The 15,885-nt window shown below is 33.7% G+C and overlaps 1 protein-coding gene across 1 annotated transcript in view; it reads right to left on the bottom strand.

The window, feature by feature from the left end:
* Positions 1–3,624: 3,624 nt before the first annotated feature.
* The window catches only part of cap1 (CAP, adenylate cyclase-associated protein 1 (yeast)), a gene marked incomplete at its 5' end in the record, with an annotated part of 21,400 nt that continues 9,139 nt past the window's right edge, over positions 3,625–15,885 (bottom strand). Inside the window, 10 exon segments of the mRNA NM_199909.2 lie at positions 3,625–3,964; positions 5,491–5,634; positions 7,071–7,153; positions 7,230–7,353; positions 11,541–11,713; positions 13,511–13,673; positions 13,997–14,102; positions 14,192–14,277; positions 15,337–15,480; positions 15,840–15,885. The exon segment at positions 15,840–15,885 is cut by the window's right edge and continues 32 nt beyond it. Coding sequence (NP_956203.1) covers positions 3,881–3,964; positions 5,491–5,634; positions 7,071–7,153; positions 7,230–7,353; positions 11,541–11,713; positions 13,511–13,673; positions 13,997–14,102; positions 14,192–14,277; positions 15,337–15,480; positions 15,840–15,885 — 1,153 coding nt within the window. The 3' untranslated portion in view covers positions 3,625–3,880.

Below are 15,885 nucleotides of genomic sequence, written 5' to 3'. Positions count from 1 at the left end.
CCCTGTGGCCTGTGTTGTCATTCACCAAAAGAAACAATTATTATTTAAAGAGGTTAATTTTGAAGTCAATAATAAAGATCCTTTCATTCAAGTATATTTATTTATAGGCGTTATGGTGGTGCGGTGGGTAGCACGATCACCTCACAGCAAGAAGGTCGCTGGTTTGAACCCCGGCTGGGCCAGTTGGCATTTCTGTGTGGCGTTTGCAGTTCCTTCGGATGCTCCTGTTATCCTCACAGTCCAAACACATGCGCTATAGGTGAATTAGATAAGCTAAATTGTCGGTGGGCGAAGCAGTGGTGCAGTAGGTAGCCTCACAGCAAGAAGGTCACTGGGTCGAGCCTCGGCTCAGTTGGCGTTTCTGTGTGGAGTTTGCATGTTCTTCCTGCGTTCATGTGGGTTTCCTCCGGGTGCTCCGGTTTCCCCCACAGTCCTAAGACATGCGGTACAGGTGAATCGGGTTGGCTAAATTGCCCGTAGTGTATGAGTGTGTATGTGAATGAATGTGTGGATGTTTCCCAGTACTGAGTTGCAGCTGAAAGGGCATGTGCTGCATAAAATATAAGCTGGATAAGATGGCGGTTCATTCTGCGGTGGTGACCCCTGATTAATAAAGGTACTATGCCGAAAAGAAAATGAATGAATGAATATATATTTTTAATTTAACGCTGTGTTGGCAACAATGGCCGTATTTCTTGCAAACCAATCAAATTCCTTGTATTAAAAAAATCTTTTTTTTTTTTTTAACCAGAGATGTGATTTTGTTTTAATACTATATATACCATGTTAAATTTTTAACCACTGAATATGTGCAAGTGAACTTGAACACTGAAGTAAGGTACACTGAAAATTCCTTCTCGAATATTATATGTAATTTTTTTAAATAATACGGACAATTTTTTAATATAAAGAGATATACATTTTAAATAAGTAATTAAGGAGTTTAATTAAGTTTTTTTTTATCTGTGTTAAGAATGAATGAAATTTAGACAAAATTATAATAACGCGAGACCGTTAGTGTTGTGTAAAAGGGCACCTACTTTACATCTACAGCACAGGTGTCAAACTCAGTTCCAAAAGGGCGGCAGCTCTGCACAGTTTAGTTGCAACCCTAATTAAACACACCTGATCAAACTAATTGAGTCCTTCAGGCTAGTTTGAAACCTACAGGTAAGTGTGTTGGAGCAGGGTTGGAACTAAACTGTGCAGGGCTTCGGCCCTCCAGGAATTGAGTTTGACACCCCTGATCTACAAGATATAAGATACGATTTTTGGTGTCTCCAGGATTCCAATGTTTAAAGTTTCAGCTCAAAATTCAGCTCAGACTATTTATTATAGCCCCCAGAATCTGACCATTTTGGTGTCTTGAGTTTATAATCAGATAATCAGTTAAGATAAAATAATGTATAAACTATATTACATGTTGTTTCAATGATTAACTATAGTAATTCATTTTAATGTGACACAATATTGTATGCTTTTTTTTTTTTTTTTGCTTTTTTGACAACAAAGCGATTTTAAGCAAGTATGATAATATTAAGATCCTGAATTAGTTTATCACACTTAGACGGTCTATTATGTTTTCTTCCAGTCGCAACCCCATCTCATAAAATACAGACAATTTAGCCTACCCAATTCACCTGTACCGCATGTCTTTGGACTATGGGGGAAACCGGAGCACCAGGGAGAACATGCAAACTCCACACAAAAACGCCAACTGACCCAGCCGAGGTTCGAACCTGCGACCCAGTGACCTTCTAGCTGTGAGGCGACAGCACTACCTACTGCACTGAATTTTAAATTTATTTTCTATTAAGTGATGAAGCAAATCTTGTATGATTTTCTATAAGTGCAGCGTTAGATTTTAACCACAGTGTTTGTAAAAATTAACTTTAAAAGCGAATAGTCAGTCTTAAATATTACAGGTGGCATTTTAAAATATGGACTGCTGTATTTTTAATAATGAAATAACGTGAAATGTTTTCACAGAATAAATTTGACCTGTTATAGCTTGAAAATAAATGCAAGTTTTAAAAATGTAATGCACTAAAAAGCATAAGAAATGCATTAAACTGTGCTGTACAATGCATCAAAATGCTATTAATACATGTACAGCTTGTGCCATTTAATAATTCATTAATATACATTAATAATATTTACAAGAGTGTGCAATTTAATGCGTCATTGCAAAATTAGATAGAATAAATCACGTCAAAGACTCAGAAGAAGTGATGTTATTTATTGCAACAATTAGAATGGTGCTTGATCTCCAGTACTAATTCTCGGCCAAATAAAAGCAAATAAATCAAAAAGACAAATGATACAAAAGAAACGCCCTCCTCATGGCCTCAACATGATGTCAAGTACAGATTAAGAGTCTGGAATTAAAGCCTAAACTAGTCTAAGCATGGGCAAGAGGTGGACACGAGCCATGTAAAGCCAGAATCTGTACAGCAGACGGTCAGACATGAACAGTACCACAAGCCCAGTTCGAGCCCAAAAAGATGATGTTATCCATCATAACCACGGAATGCTCATTTATTTATTTATACAGGGAATGTGCATGTGCTCTGGAATACGATGAAGAAAAGAGAGAACTCCTAAAGCAACCGCATGTTGATTCAGTGTCATGATTGTAAAATAGTCGCCAATTCCTCCTCTAGATTTGACACAAATCTTCATTCTAATTATCCCTAGAAAAAAAACTATTGTAATAAAAAATAAAGAAGAATTGCAGTAAATGTCTGCATTGGTGTTTTGAAGAGGGATGTTTGTGTGCTTCAGATCTCAATTGCATATGCTAAACCGAAAATAAATGCAGTGATCCCCTAAAACACACACCACCTGACCATAAAAAAAAGCAAAACAATTATAAAAAAGATGAAAAACAGAGAGAGAGAGAGACAGAAAAGGCTAAAGAAAGAGGAAGAAAAGCTGCACAAAAAGGGTAAAAAAGCAAAATAAATATGCACAAAAAAGAGGGAAAAGCTGAAAAAAAAACGAGGGGAAAAAAGCAAAAAAAAAATACTTAAGAAAAAATAAAGAAAATGGGGGAAAAACTGGGGGCTGTGAGCAAAAAAATAAAAAATTATTAAGCTTTGCAAAAAACAAAACTTAAATAAAAAAAATTACGGGGAAAAACACCAAAAAAATTTAAGAAAAAAAAAAAAAAAAAAGAGTAAAGAAAACGCAAAAAAAAAACCAAACAAAAAAAAAAACGGGAAAGCAAAAAAAAAAAAAAAAAAAATCTAGGGAAAAAGAAAGAAAAAAAAAAGGGGGGGGCAAAAAACTAAACGTAAGAAAAAAAGGGGAAAAAATCATTAGAAAAAATATATAAATAAAAAGCAAAAAAAAAAAAAAAAAAACGAGGTAAAGAAAAAAATTCTTAGGAAAAAAACAAAAAGGGGAAAAAGCTTAACAAAAAAAGCAAAAAAAAAAAAAAAAAAAAAATCTTTGGGGGAAAAAAAGAAAAAGGGAAAAAATAAGCACAAAACAAATCTAAAGGCTAAAGATAAAGCAAAAAAAGAGGGGAAAAAAAAGCAAAAAGACATGCACAAAAAAGGAAAGAAAGTTGGGGGGGACGCAAAATCAGCATAAAACAAAAGCATGACTTGCTTCCTCATGTTGGCCGTTCACATGTTATTTTGTTTATTATGGCTGCAAGACATCAAAACGAACATATGAAAACACGTCAACGGTTGGCATTGGTTTTCAAGTGCTAATGTTTGAATGGAGAGAGCGTTCAGCCTGCTGTAGCCGCTGTGATTGGCTACTCGGAGAGTTGACCTGTTGGCATGGACTTGTACAGTGTAGTTTAAGCTGGTCGGTCAGTCAGGTTGGACACTGCATGGGAGGGGGTGGGGGTTCACACAGCGGCTCTTTATCCAGCGATCTCGGTGGCTGTGGTGACCAGTTTACTGCCATCCCATACGGTTTTGAACTGTTCAGGGACTGGGATCTCAGTCTGGAGAGAAACAGAAGCATGAGCAATTATATACGGTCACAGTATTTAGTGCAATATCATACTTTTTCACACATTATGGTTCATTAAAAAAAGCTTGAGTTGACCTCGGATTAATTTGAGAAACAATTAAATATCGGTTAAAACTGGTTTCACTTGTATATAATAAAATTAAGTAAATTAAATATATATGCTAATATAATATGTATTACAATATGCATGTTAATTGTGATTAAATCGCATCCAAAATAAAAAAATTATATGCATTTTTTAATATGTATACGTGTATTTGTAACAGATATTTAAACATATAACATGTGTATATGATACAAGTTATATATTTTGTGTTATTTATTTATTTTGGGGTTTTTATATATATATTTTTAGGTATTTTAGTTTTTTTATTTATATTTAGATAAAACGTGTATATAAAAATTTTATGTCTAAATATAAATTAAAAAACAACAAATACCTAAAAATAAATAAAATATGTAAATGAATACTCTAAAAATAAATAAACAATATATAATTTGTGTTATATACACATTTAATGTCTAAATAAATATATTCTTTTAAATAATTAACTAAAATAAATACTAAAAACTAAAAACCAAATTTATAAATATATACCCAAAATAAATAAACAACAACAAAAAAAACTATAAAAAATACAATTTGTATCATACACACATTATCTAAACATTAAATAAATATAAAAAATATATAAAAATGAATACATAAAAATACCTAAAAAATTTAAATAAATGAAATGTATAAATACCCCAAAATAAATAAATAAACATTTAAAATATATAATTTGTATCATATACACATTTTATTTCTAAATACAAATAAATAACTAAAAGAAATGTAATAAATAACAAAAATAAATACCTAAAAATAATAACAATAAAAATAAATACAAACATAAATGCCCATTATTAAAAAATGTAATATAATTTGTCATATATACATTTTATATCTTAATAAAAACAAAAAGAAAAATAACAAAAAAAACTTTTTTTTAAACAAACAACATAAACATAAATACCCCAAAAAAACAAACAAAAAAAAACTATAAAAGTATAATTTGTACCATACACACATTTTATCTAAATATTTTTTTAAAACTATAAATGAAAAAAAATACCAAAAAAAAAAAAAAATATATATATATATTTATATATATATATATATATATATATATATATATATATATATATATATATATATATATATATATATATATATATATATATATATACATAATTTATCATAAAAATTTTTTATATCTAAATATAAATAAATAAGAAATGTAAATAGTAAATGTAAATAACAAAAATAAATACCTAAAATGATTTAAAAGATACAAATAAAATATAAATACTCCTGATTAAATGTGTTGGTGGTCCTCCATGAACATGGTTGAGAAGCACTGATATAGTTTATACAAAATGCTTGAAATATCACACAAGCTCAGTACACCACCCAGCTGACACCACTCATAAATGAATTATTGCATCACTCACGAATTCTCCATCTTTGTTGGGCACCAGAACGTTCATCTCGGAGCTCTTGGCGCTGACGATTTCACACGACAGGGAGTCTTTGCTCAGGTACACGTGGCAGCCATCGGTCTTGTTGATGGAGATGGTTGGCACTTTACCAATAACCTGGACATTGAGAGAACAACAAAACACTCAGAATGAAGAGCACATGCAAAACAGACTGGACTAATACTTGGAACAATATCTGGGGACTTAAAGCAGTTATAATCAATACATTTAGAAGTCATTAAGTAGCTCCAAAAGCAAAAAATAATATTTAAAAGCAATTAAAAAATTTAGAAGTCACAAAATAAAAATTTTTTTTGTTTAAACATCGAATAACATCATTTTCAAACTAGGCTCCATGGAAATGTTTGTATAAAATGAATGAAAATTGTAGAAAATAAATTAAATAATTAATAAATAATTTAATAAATAAAATAAAAACATGTAATTAAACTAATTAATCAAACCGTATTAATTAAAAAAATAAAAACAGAATAAAAGACTAACAAAAAACATTAGTGGTTTTACAAACTAGGCTCCATGGAAGTGTTTATTTAATTTATTTTCTACATTTTTCATTCATTTTATGCAAACACTTTCATGGAGCCTAGTTTGAAAACCACTAATGTTTTTTTTGTTTGTCTTTTATTCTATTTTTATTTTAAAAAGTAATAAAAGGTTTGATTAATTTAATTGCATGTTTTTATTTTATTAATTAAATTATTTATAAATTAATTTATTTTCTACAATTTTCATTCATTTTATAAAATTCATAAATAATTTAATTAATAAAACAAAAACATGCAATTAAATTAATTAATCAAGTCTTTTTACTTTAAAATAAAAATAAAATAAGACAAAAAGTGGTTTTCAAACTAGGCTCCACAGAAGTGTTTGTATAAAATAAATGAAAAATGTAGAAAACAAATTAAATTATTCATAAATAATTTGATTTATAAAATAAACTCATGCAATTTAATTCAAAGAGATCAAACCTTTTTTTAATATAAAAAAACATAAGACTCAAATCTAGATTAAAATTGTGGAATTATAATATAATTCTTTAATATTTGATTACAATAAATGTATACTTTTGTTTAATACAAATATATTTCTTTAAATAAAAAAATAAATGCATAAATCAATACTGTAATAAATACAAGTAGGGTGAAAAATACTTTAAATAGAAACTACATATTTTCTAAATAATATTTCATACTCATTGCTTGTTTTCCCACAGTATAAGCCACAAAAGAAAAGCTATCAACTATATTTAAAAAATTCTAATTAAAAATAATAAACTATAATTCCCTTATACATTATATGATGTGAGCCCTTGCACAAGGTGGTCATTTTGGGGCATATTTGGTCAAATTGCTAGCAGGTTTCTGAATATTATAGGTGACACATCAATGCCATGTTTCAAGTTTTAATCCTTTTTAAAGGTCTAATCCCATGTTTAAATGATTAAAAAAATACATCCAAGCCCTATTTTCAGATCCACTACTCTCCTCTACTATAGTTGTACACGAATGCAAAGTGTCAATAATACACACCTGGATTTTAACATCTCTGCAGTTGATCACCTCAACAATTCCCACAACATCATCAAAGACGAGCCCCATCTTCTTGCAGTTATCTGCACAGAAACAGCACTGTTACGCTGCAGCCCAGTAGAGAAACAGTGGATTACTGCTGCTGGTGTGTAGTCTTACCTAGAGTGATGGAGTTGATCTTCCCCTTCACCTGTAAAGTGCTGTTGTTGCACTTAAAGCCATAAACCACCTGTTTCAGCTCCGTGTCGCTGATCACCAGATTCTGGGCGCCTTCTTGATTTTCCTGGAGGTGAAGACGACACACACAGCTTTATCTTTGTTTCCTATAGTGCATATTGTATGGGCGTACACCCAAAGTGCTTCACAATCACAAGGGTCGGGGGGGGGTCTCTTCACACCACCACCAGTGTGCAGCTCCACTAGGATGATGCGGTGGCAACCACAGGACAACGGCGTCAGTGCACTCACCGTACATCAGCTTTGGGAGGAGTGGAGAGACAGTGATTGAGCCCATTGGGTGGATGGGGATGATTAGGATGCCATGATGGGTAAGGGTCGATGGAGGGAATTTGGCTAGGACACCGGGGTTACACATCTAGGGGCCTATCATACACCCGGCACAGTGTGGCGCAAGGCGCAGCGCAATAGTCTTTTGGTAGTTTCAGCTTGGCGCAAGAGTCGTTTTGAGGCGTTGCGCTACGCTGTTTAAATAGCAAATGCATTAGCGCTCATTTGTGCGCCCATAGGCGTTCTGGTCTAAAAAGGAAGGCGTTCTGAGGCGGACCCCTGGCGCGTTGCTATTTTGAGAAACTATAATAGATTTTTCATTAGACCAAAACTAACCCGGTCTAAACTCCAGTGCAGAGTTGCGCCTCGCTTACACACTGCTTAATACACACAAGAGAGCAATAAGCAAATATCTTTACATATGAAAAAATTTAAATATTAAGGATATATATAGTATATAATAAGAATAGATATAGGATATAAATATAAAGGATTAAAATATTACAAAACATTATTTTCTAGCCTACATAAATATGAAAAACCACTGCTTATGTCTTCTTCATCTCGGGAGGCTTTTTCAGTTCATTCATAACAATATTCTTTTGTATAATGTTATTATTATTAGCAGTATTATTTAATATATCCATATTTATATTTGTTTTATTAAAAACAAGCTTAAATTTGCCCACCTGCAGGTTTTAGACCATATGGGGCACAGCATGTGTTTTAGGATATAACTCAGATTTTTAAGCACACTTCATTATTATTGTTCATTTATTCGTTTGCTGGAAATTAGAACTGAATTTAGAAATAGTTTTGAAACGAATATTTGCACTTAACAAACGCAATTAATTATTTATAGACTAATTGATGTCTGTGCGTAAAGGTTTCCCTATCCAAGAGCGAAAGTGAAAGTAGATCCATTATCTCTCATTCTCGCGCAGTAGATGCTCCGTTTAACAGTTTTCTGTTAAAAAACTGTCAACTGTTTGCCAGTGAAATGCTCAGTTTTTCCACTCACACTTATTTTATCTCCATAAGCGCATTTGCTATTTACAGGACGTATATACACTTTAAGAGAAGATTTTTAATGACACAAGAGAGTCAGGACCTCGGCTTAATGTCGCATCCGAAAGACTGAGCTAACTGACAGTATAGTGTCCCCTTCCCTATACTGGGGCATTAGGACTCACACAGACCACAGGTTGAGCGCCCCCTGCTGGCCTCAATAACACCACTTCCAACAGCAAGCTGGTTTTTCCCCAAGTGTTTCTTTTGTAAATAAATTGTATATACTTTTGTGTGCAGAGTATGCAAGCTTTGAGACTGTTCTATTACCTTATTAACGGACCATTATGTTGCTTAATACCATGCCCTGTCAATCACATAATCCAAATTTCTTTTATATTTCAACTCCTATCAAAAATTGTAAGAAAAGCAAACACTATGGAAGTTAATGGTCACAAGTTTCCAGCTTTCTTTAAAATAATTTATTTTCTGTTTAACTGGAGAAAAAAGAAATTCAAAGGTTTTGAAACCACTTGAGAGCGAGTAGATTCAAGTGCAACGTACAGTGTATGATGGGTAATATTAGCTGTTACATACTCACAAATCTGCACATCCATGTGACTTTGGATTGCACATTTCAACATACTATGATTTGGGATAGAGCTCAAGATCTTTGCCCGAACCCGAAGGGACTTGATGGGTTTGGGCTTAATTTCGATCAATTTAGATAGGGTTGGGCGGGGCTTGGGTAGTAATTGAACAGTCATGTGATGCATTTCGATTAGTGCAAGATTGGATTTTACTGTGGTAACAAACATCCTTGCAAAAGGTGAAATGAATGATGACGGAGAAGCCAAAAAGAGCAAATTTCAGGCTAGCCGCTAGTTCAAAAAGAATGGTCATTCTAGCCGTCAAGGTATTTCGGCGGTCACTCATACACTGCGAAATACGGTGGAGCGCTAAACAGCAATGTACAGCAAGCTGACAGGGAAAATGATGAGTTCACTCGCTGCTGTCATGGAAAATGAAATGGATGTTCTTGGCTGGTGGCAGATAAACAAACAGTCCTACCCAAAACTTGCTAAATTAGCCAGATCAGTAGTGCATCCCGGCCAGTAGCAGCAGCAGCGAAAGGGTGCCATAGATATATACACTAGATATCACATAGGGACCCTGAGCATGCATCAATAGCGCCGCCATATTTGTACAGTGCTCCCAGGATAAGTGTCATTCAACCGCACTAGTCAAGACAGTGTTATTACGCGAAGATGCGGGACTTTAGCGCTGTCTACGGGTGTAGTAACGAGCAAACAAAGAAAACAAAGCACAAAGGCAGAACATTTCATAGGTAAGACTTCGTTATTTACGTTTTTGAATGTTATGAAGGTTTGTGCTAAACAGGTAACGTTGTTGATGATAATACAGTCACTTACTGCATTCACCATAAGGCAAAGCAGCTCCAACTCGCACTAAACACTCGGCTTAATGTTTTGTTGGATAAAATCAGCGGATAATGCAAAAGAAATATGACAACAAGATGCTGCAGTGCCAGAAACTTGTATTACTGTCTGCTAATGAAGGAGTCGTTCATAACGGAGATTTATTCACAAACAAATCGCTCCCTCCGTCAGTATGAGAGCTGAAAGCAGGAGAGGAGCTGTGTTTCAGGACATAATTAGATCAAATGTAACAGGTAGGGTGGAAAGTACATTTCCATACACAAAAACACAAGCTTTTTGTCGGCAATGCCCATGCGATCACTGATCCAATGTAGAAAAGTGATGTAAAATTATAATTTTCATAATTAAAAAAAAATTGCATATTAATTCGGGAAAACTCCCGATCATAGATATAGGTGTATATGTGTATATCTCTGGCTCTGGATGACCACAGTCCTTCATTACAGCTTGGTCCCGCATTCATTTCAAAGGAGCGCTACTCTGTACTAAAATGGTGGCTCTAATGATGCATTCCTTCTAATAGACAACAATAGGCCAGGCGACATCTGATGTATACATCTATAAAAGGGTGTTCAGTGCTGGACCACGCTAAAGCCATTTACAGTGGATTCAATAATGCTCCTCCACAAAAACATGTTTACAAAGCCTAATCTTGGTGAGTAAAGGGTTTTTAAATTATAACTAAATATTATTTAAACCATAATCATAATGTAGACTGAGTATATAGTCTAATGTTGGCATTATTCTTTTATTATTAAGCTTCACCATCGCCCTAATGCCAGATTGTATCTATTGTATGTATTTAGGCCTGTTTAGAGTGCTGAGATGTTACGATGTTACAGAGGACTTATTTTATTTCCTTGTTCAAACTCCCTAAGTGGCCTTTAGCATATGTTTGTTATGAATAAATAATGTAAAAACGCATATAAACGACTCTTTCTTGAAAAAAGGCAAAAGAGCTGTGTGCATGTGCACATTTGAATAATGTCTGGCTGTAAACGGCTTCGGGCTTTTAAAAGTCAATCAAAATGTACTTGTCGGGCTCGGGCCAAACTTCTATGGCCCTATAACAGATATAATTTGGGACACATCCAACCACGAATTGCCACTCTGACGATCCAATATATTTGTATATACAAACATATATCGTGTTCAATGGGGGGAAAAAGTAAGTGTTTATACCCAGACATTTAAAAAGAACATATTTTAGAGTAATAATCACAATGCAGTGATATTTTTATCCAAGGTTATGATACGGTCAGAACCTTAAACCAGCCCATGCCTACTTTTGGCTATTTTGAGTGTGAATAACCATTCAGAACGGATAGTATGCGTATTGAAATGCAGCATTAGTCCAGGTTTGTTTATGCTCAAGACATATTTTAGTAGTATTATTTGTAAGCACTTATAAACTCAGCTGAGCTGGAAAGAATGTTTCTAAATGGCATTTTTAAAACGTCCGAGAGCCGATTATAGTCTGATTTAGCTCACTCACCACTTTCCATTTCTTGCCGTCCAGCTCAAGCACTGGGGGCAGAGAGCGGGCCGGGCTGGCGGTGGCTGTGGGCCGTGGAGTGAAGGGTTTAGGACCGGACACTGAAGGCCCTGTCTGACCTCTGAGCCCAGGATTCTTATGGGTCTTCTGGTCATCAGACACATGCTTCAGGCCTGCAGAAGAGTTAAAAGGCACAGAGGAAAATTAAACACTAAACCCAAATCTGCATTATATTATATGCAGGCACAGAGCAGGGACAATAGAATGAAAAATGTACTTTATCAATCTTTATTATCATAAGAATAAATTATGAAAAATGATTTAATATCTAAATAAAATAAATTATTATTATTATTATTATTTTTCATTAGGCAATTATAACAGCTCTGTAACCTTATCTATTTAATAAAGATAACAGTAATGCTAATTTTAATTTATAATAATAATAAATTATAATTTATTTATAGTTTATTTTAATTTACAGATTATAAATTTATAAATAAACAACGAATAGATAATGAAATTCGTTGCCAACACTTTTAGTAATTGTTTTTTATTGATTTAATCGATTCGTTGTTGCAGCCCTAAAAACTACTACTACTACTACTGACGACAACTACTAATACTAACAAGGATTACTACTACTACTACTACTACTGAATACAAATACTACTACTACTAACAACGACTACTACTACTACTACGACAACTACTACCGACGACTACCACTACGACAACTACTACTACTACTTCTACTGACCACTACAACTACTACTACTACTATTATTAACGACGACAACTACTACTACTACCACCACCGACGACTACTACTACTACTGCTTACAACTACTACTGACAATTACTACTATTACTACTGACGACTATCAAGTTACCACTAGTTATTAACTATTATTAAATTTAATATTATTATTATTATTAATAATAATAATAATAATAATAATAATAATGATAAAAATAATAATAAAATTGTTGCACCGGTTATTGCTGTTATTATAAGTTGTAATAGTAATGAAGAAACAAATTGATAAATGCATAAATATAGAAAAAGTATTTTAATTCATTTTATTACTGCTCTTAGAATTTAAATTTAAAAAATAAAGTAAAAGCTGTTATAATGGCAGTCATTAATTTGTATCACTGTTATTAATTTTGCATAATAATAATGTCTTCAAGACTGCATTATTTGACACCAAGCCCAATTGCTTATTTAACCATGAGTACTTCAGTGACCTTTTCATATTTACTGTTGCTTTCATTACAGCACATTAAGCAGAACCAACAGCATCATTTCCAATCAGCCAAAAGCACCGATCAAAGCTTCAGTAATCAAACCTCAATCCCTCTAAAAGCAATAAAAGTGCCACTAAAAGCTCTTTGCGGCATCAAAAGCTTTTGTCCTACAACAGACGAAGTCAAAATTACTTGCCCTTCTGTGAATTTTTTTTTGTCAATTATTTCCCAAATTATGTTTAACAGAGCAAGGAATTTTTCACAGTATTTCCTATAATATTTTTTCCTCTGGAGAAAGTCTTACTTGGTTTATTTCGGCTAGAATAAAAGCAGTTTTTAATTTTTTTTCAACTGTTTTAAGGTCAATATTTTTAGCCATCTTAAGCTATATTTGTTTCGATAGTCTACAGAACAAACCATCGTTATACAGGAACTTCCCTAATTACCCTAACCTGCCTAGTTAACCTAAATAAGCCTTTAAGTGTCACTTTAAGCGAAATACTAGTATCTTTAAAAATATCTTGTCAAATATTTACTGTCATCATGGCAGCGATAAAATAAATCCGTTATTAAAAATGAGTTTTTAAAACTATCCTGTTTAGAAATGTTAAAAAATCTGCTCTCTGTTAAACAGAAATTGGGGAAACATATACAGGGAGGGGCTAAAAATTTAGGGGGACTAATAATTCAGACTTCAACTGTATATCAAGCTGTAATACCTTTAGTGATGTCAGATCCTTTGTTGATGGAGGCAAAGAGAGCATTTCGATTGGTCGGTTCGGAGTCTCCACCTGATGACTTGTTTAGGTCCATTGGGGGTGGAGGAGGTCCTGGAGGAGGCGGTGCTGGGGCTCCTCCTCCAGCAGCAGCAGCTACGGGACCCTAAAAAACAAAAACAATTCAATATGTAGGATTAAAAATATATAGAGAATAAATTGTATGAACACAATATGAATTTTATATGTACACTGTGTATATACAGTTGAAGTCAGAATTATTATTCCTCCTAAATTATTAGCCCCTGTAAACCTTTTTCCCAATTTCTGTTTAACGGAGAGAAGATTTTTCAACACATTTATAAACATAATAGCATGATAAACATTAATAACTCATTTCCAATGACTTCAACTGTTCAACTTCCAATAACATCAACTGTTTTAATGTATATCTGTGCAGCAAAAAAACTGAAGATGAATGGGACTCACAGTCTTGCTCCAGCTCAGTCCAGTGGTGTGGTGCTGCTTGATGTAGGCTTGCAGCTCTGTCCAAATGGTCACATAAGCATTGACCCATTCCACATGAGTCTTATCCCTAAAAAGACAATAAAGCAGATAGGGAAAGGATTAATAAACCGCTTTGCTGGTGTACAGAAACAATGTGTTCAGATAACAGACACGTACTTCTCCTTGTAATCCTTGAGCACACGGTTTGTGTAAAACATGGCTGCGTCCTGCATCTCCTTCACATAGGGGCCAGGCTTTGGGGCCTAAAACATCGAAAAGATTCCATAAACCTTTTTCAGACTGAAAAAAAACTCATGCAGCAAGAAAACCAAAGACTTGAAAGTATTTAATAAACTTCAGCCAAGTTTAATTAGACCACCTTTTAGAGCTTTACAATCAAACTATTTCCAGATAATCTGGAAAAAAAAAATTCAGTGTGTAGTGTGAACAGAACAAAACTGAACTACTACTTATTGATGTTTCTATAGAATTGCTTCTATAATGAGTCAGACCCCCTAGTTTTTCAAAATCGCTGAATCCAACACAAAGATCAACAAAGAGTCACAAGTTTTTGCGATCCTGGAAAATTCTCAATTAAACGCAAAAAAATAAAAAATAAAAAAATGCAAATAATCTCATAAAACATCAAATTCCAAACCATATAATAAAATGATATGTTTTAGTTTGCAATTTAATGTTTTTCGTAACTTATAGACGTGGCAAACACAGTGCACGTGATGTATGGGACTGTCTCTCGAATAATGAATAGGCATAGTATAACAGTTTCTCAAGCAGTTTGTGATGCATTTTGGAAACAGGAGATGAGCCCCTGGTCTAATGCGCCACCTGGCTTGAGAAACCCGCTCTCAAAGACTTACTTTTAGTCTTTATTTGGGTATCACACACATTCTAAATGCCCTCGGCGGAATTCAAATGAGCCATTTTAATCTAGATTAATTCCAAGATTACCTTGAGATTAATCTAGATTTTAAAAAATGAATCTATGCCCACCTACAATTATAACATTAGTTTTTAATATCCTCTTGCATATCAATTATCACGTTGTTCAAAATCACACAGCCATACTGTATATAAATTTCAGCCTCTAATTGCTGAGAGCCATTGACTTGCATTTTATAAATTTAATTTTAATGACTAAACACCAAGATAAAATAAAAAAAGGTACATTTTAAACATTTTAGCAAATGGTCAGTTTAACCCAGAAAGTATTGAATGCTATTAAAGCAAGAAACTTTCTTGCTAGTGTAAAAGTCCCATTATAGTTTCATTTTTAAACAGAGCCCCAGACTGTCCGGTCTTACCATGGCAACCCAGCCGAGAGCAGGAACACTTTCGCTGACGGCAGAGAGGTGGTTGAAGAAAGGAGAGGAGCGGTTCTTCTCTCGAAATGCCTGAACATCCTGGATGGCTTTAGACACGGGGGCCAGCAGAGCATTCAGAACAGGCTGCACACACAACAGACAGAGACAGAGGGAGGAAAATATCATTAAATGATTTATTCAAACTTGATAGTAAGAGCAGATAGTAAGAGCAGTAATTACATTTAGGTGAGTCTTCGTTATAGAGTAGATACAAATGAGTCAACCTAGAATTTGATATCTAGTATAGACAGTTTGATCATGCCTGGTCTCAAAATTATAATTTTATAAGCGTCTTTCATTTATTTTGAGGTTAATTTCATGTAATTTTGATTGTTAAAGCATAACAAACATTCAAACTAAAATAAAATACCAACCTAAACATTTCTAATCGTTCTTTACACCTTATCTAACTATGCAGCACAATGCAGCTTAATCACACTCACATCAGAGGGTTTCTGAGAGCAGGAAGCAGTGGCCAGCAGCTGTCGT

This window comes from Danio rerio, chromosome 19 (assembly GCF_049306965.1).
Source record: "Danio rerio strain Tuebingen ecotype United States chromosome 19, GRCz12tu, whole genome shotgun sequence".
Lineage (NCBI taxonomy): Eukaryota > Metazoa > Chordata > Actinopteri > Cypriniformes > Danionidae > Danio > Danio rerio.
Note: the sequence above shows the minus strand (reverse complement) of the source record. Positions and strands in the feature narration are given on the sequence as shown.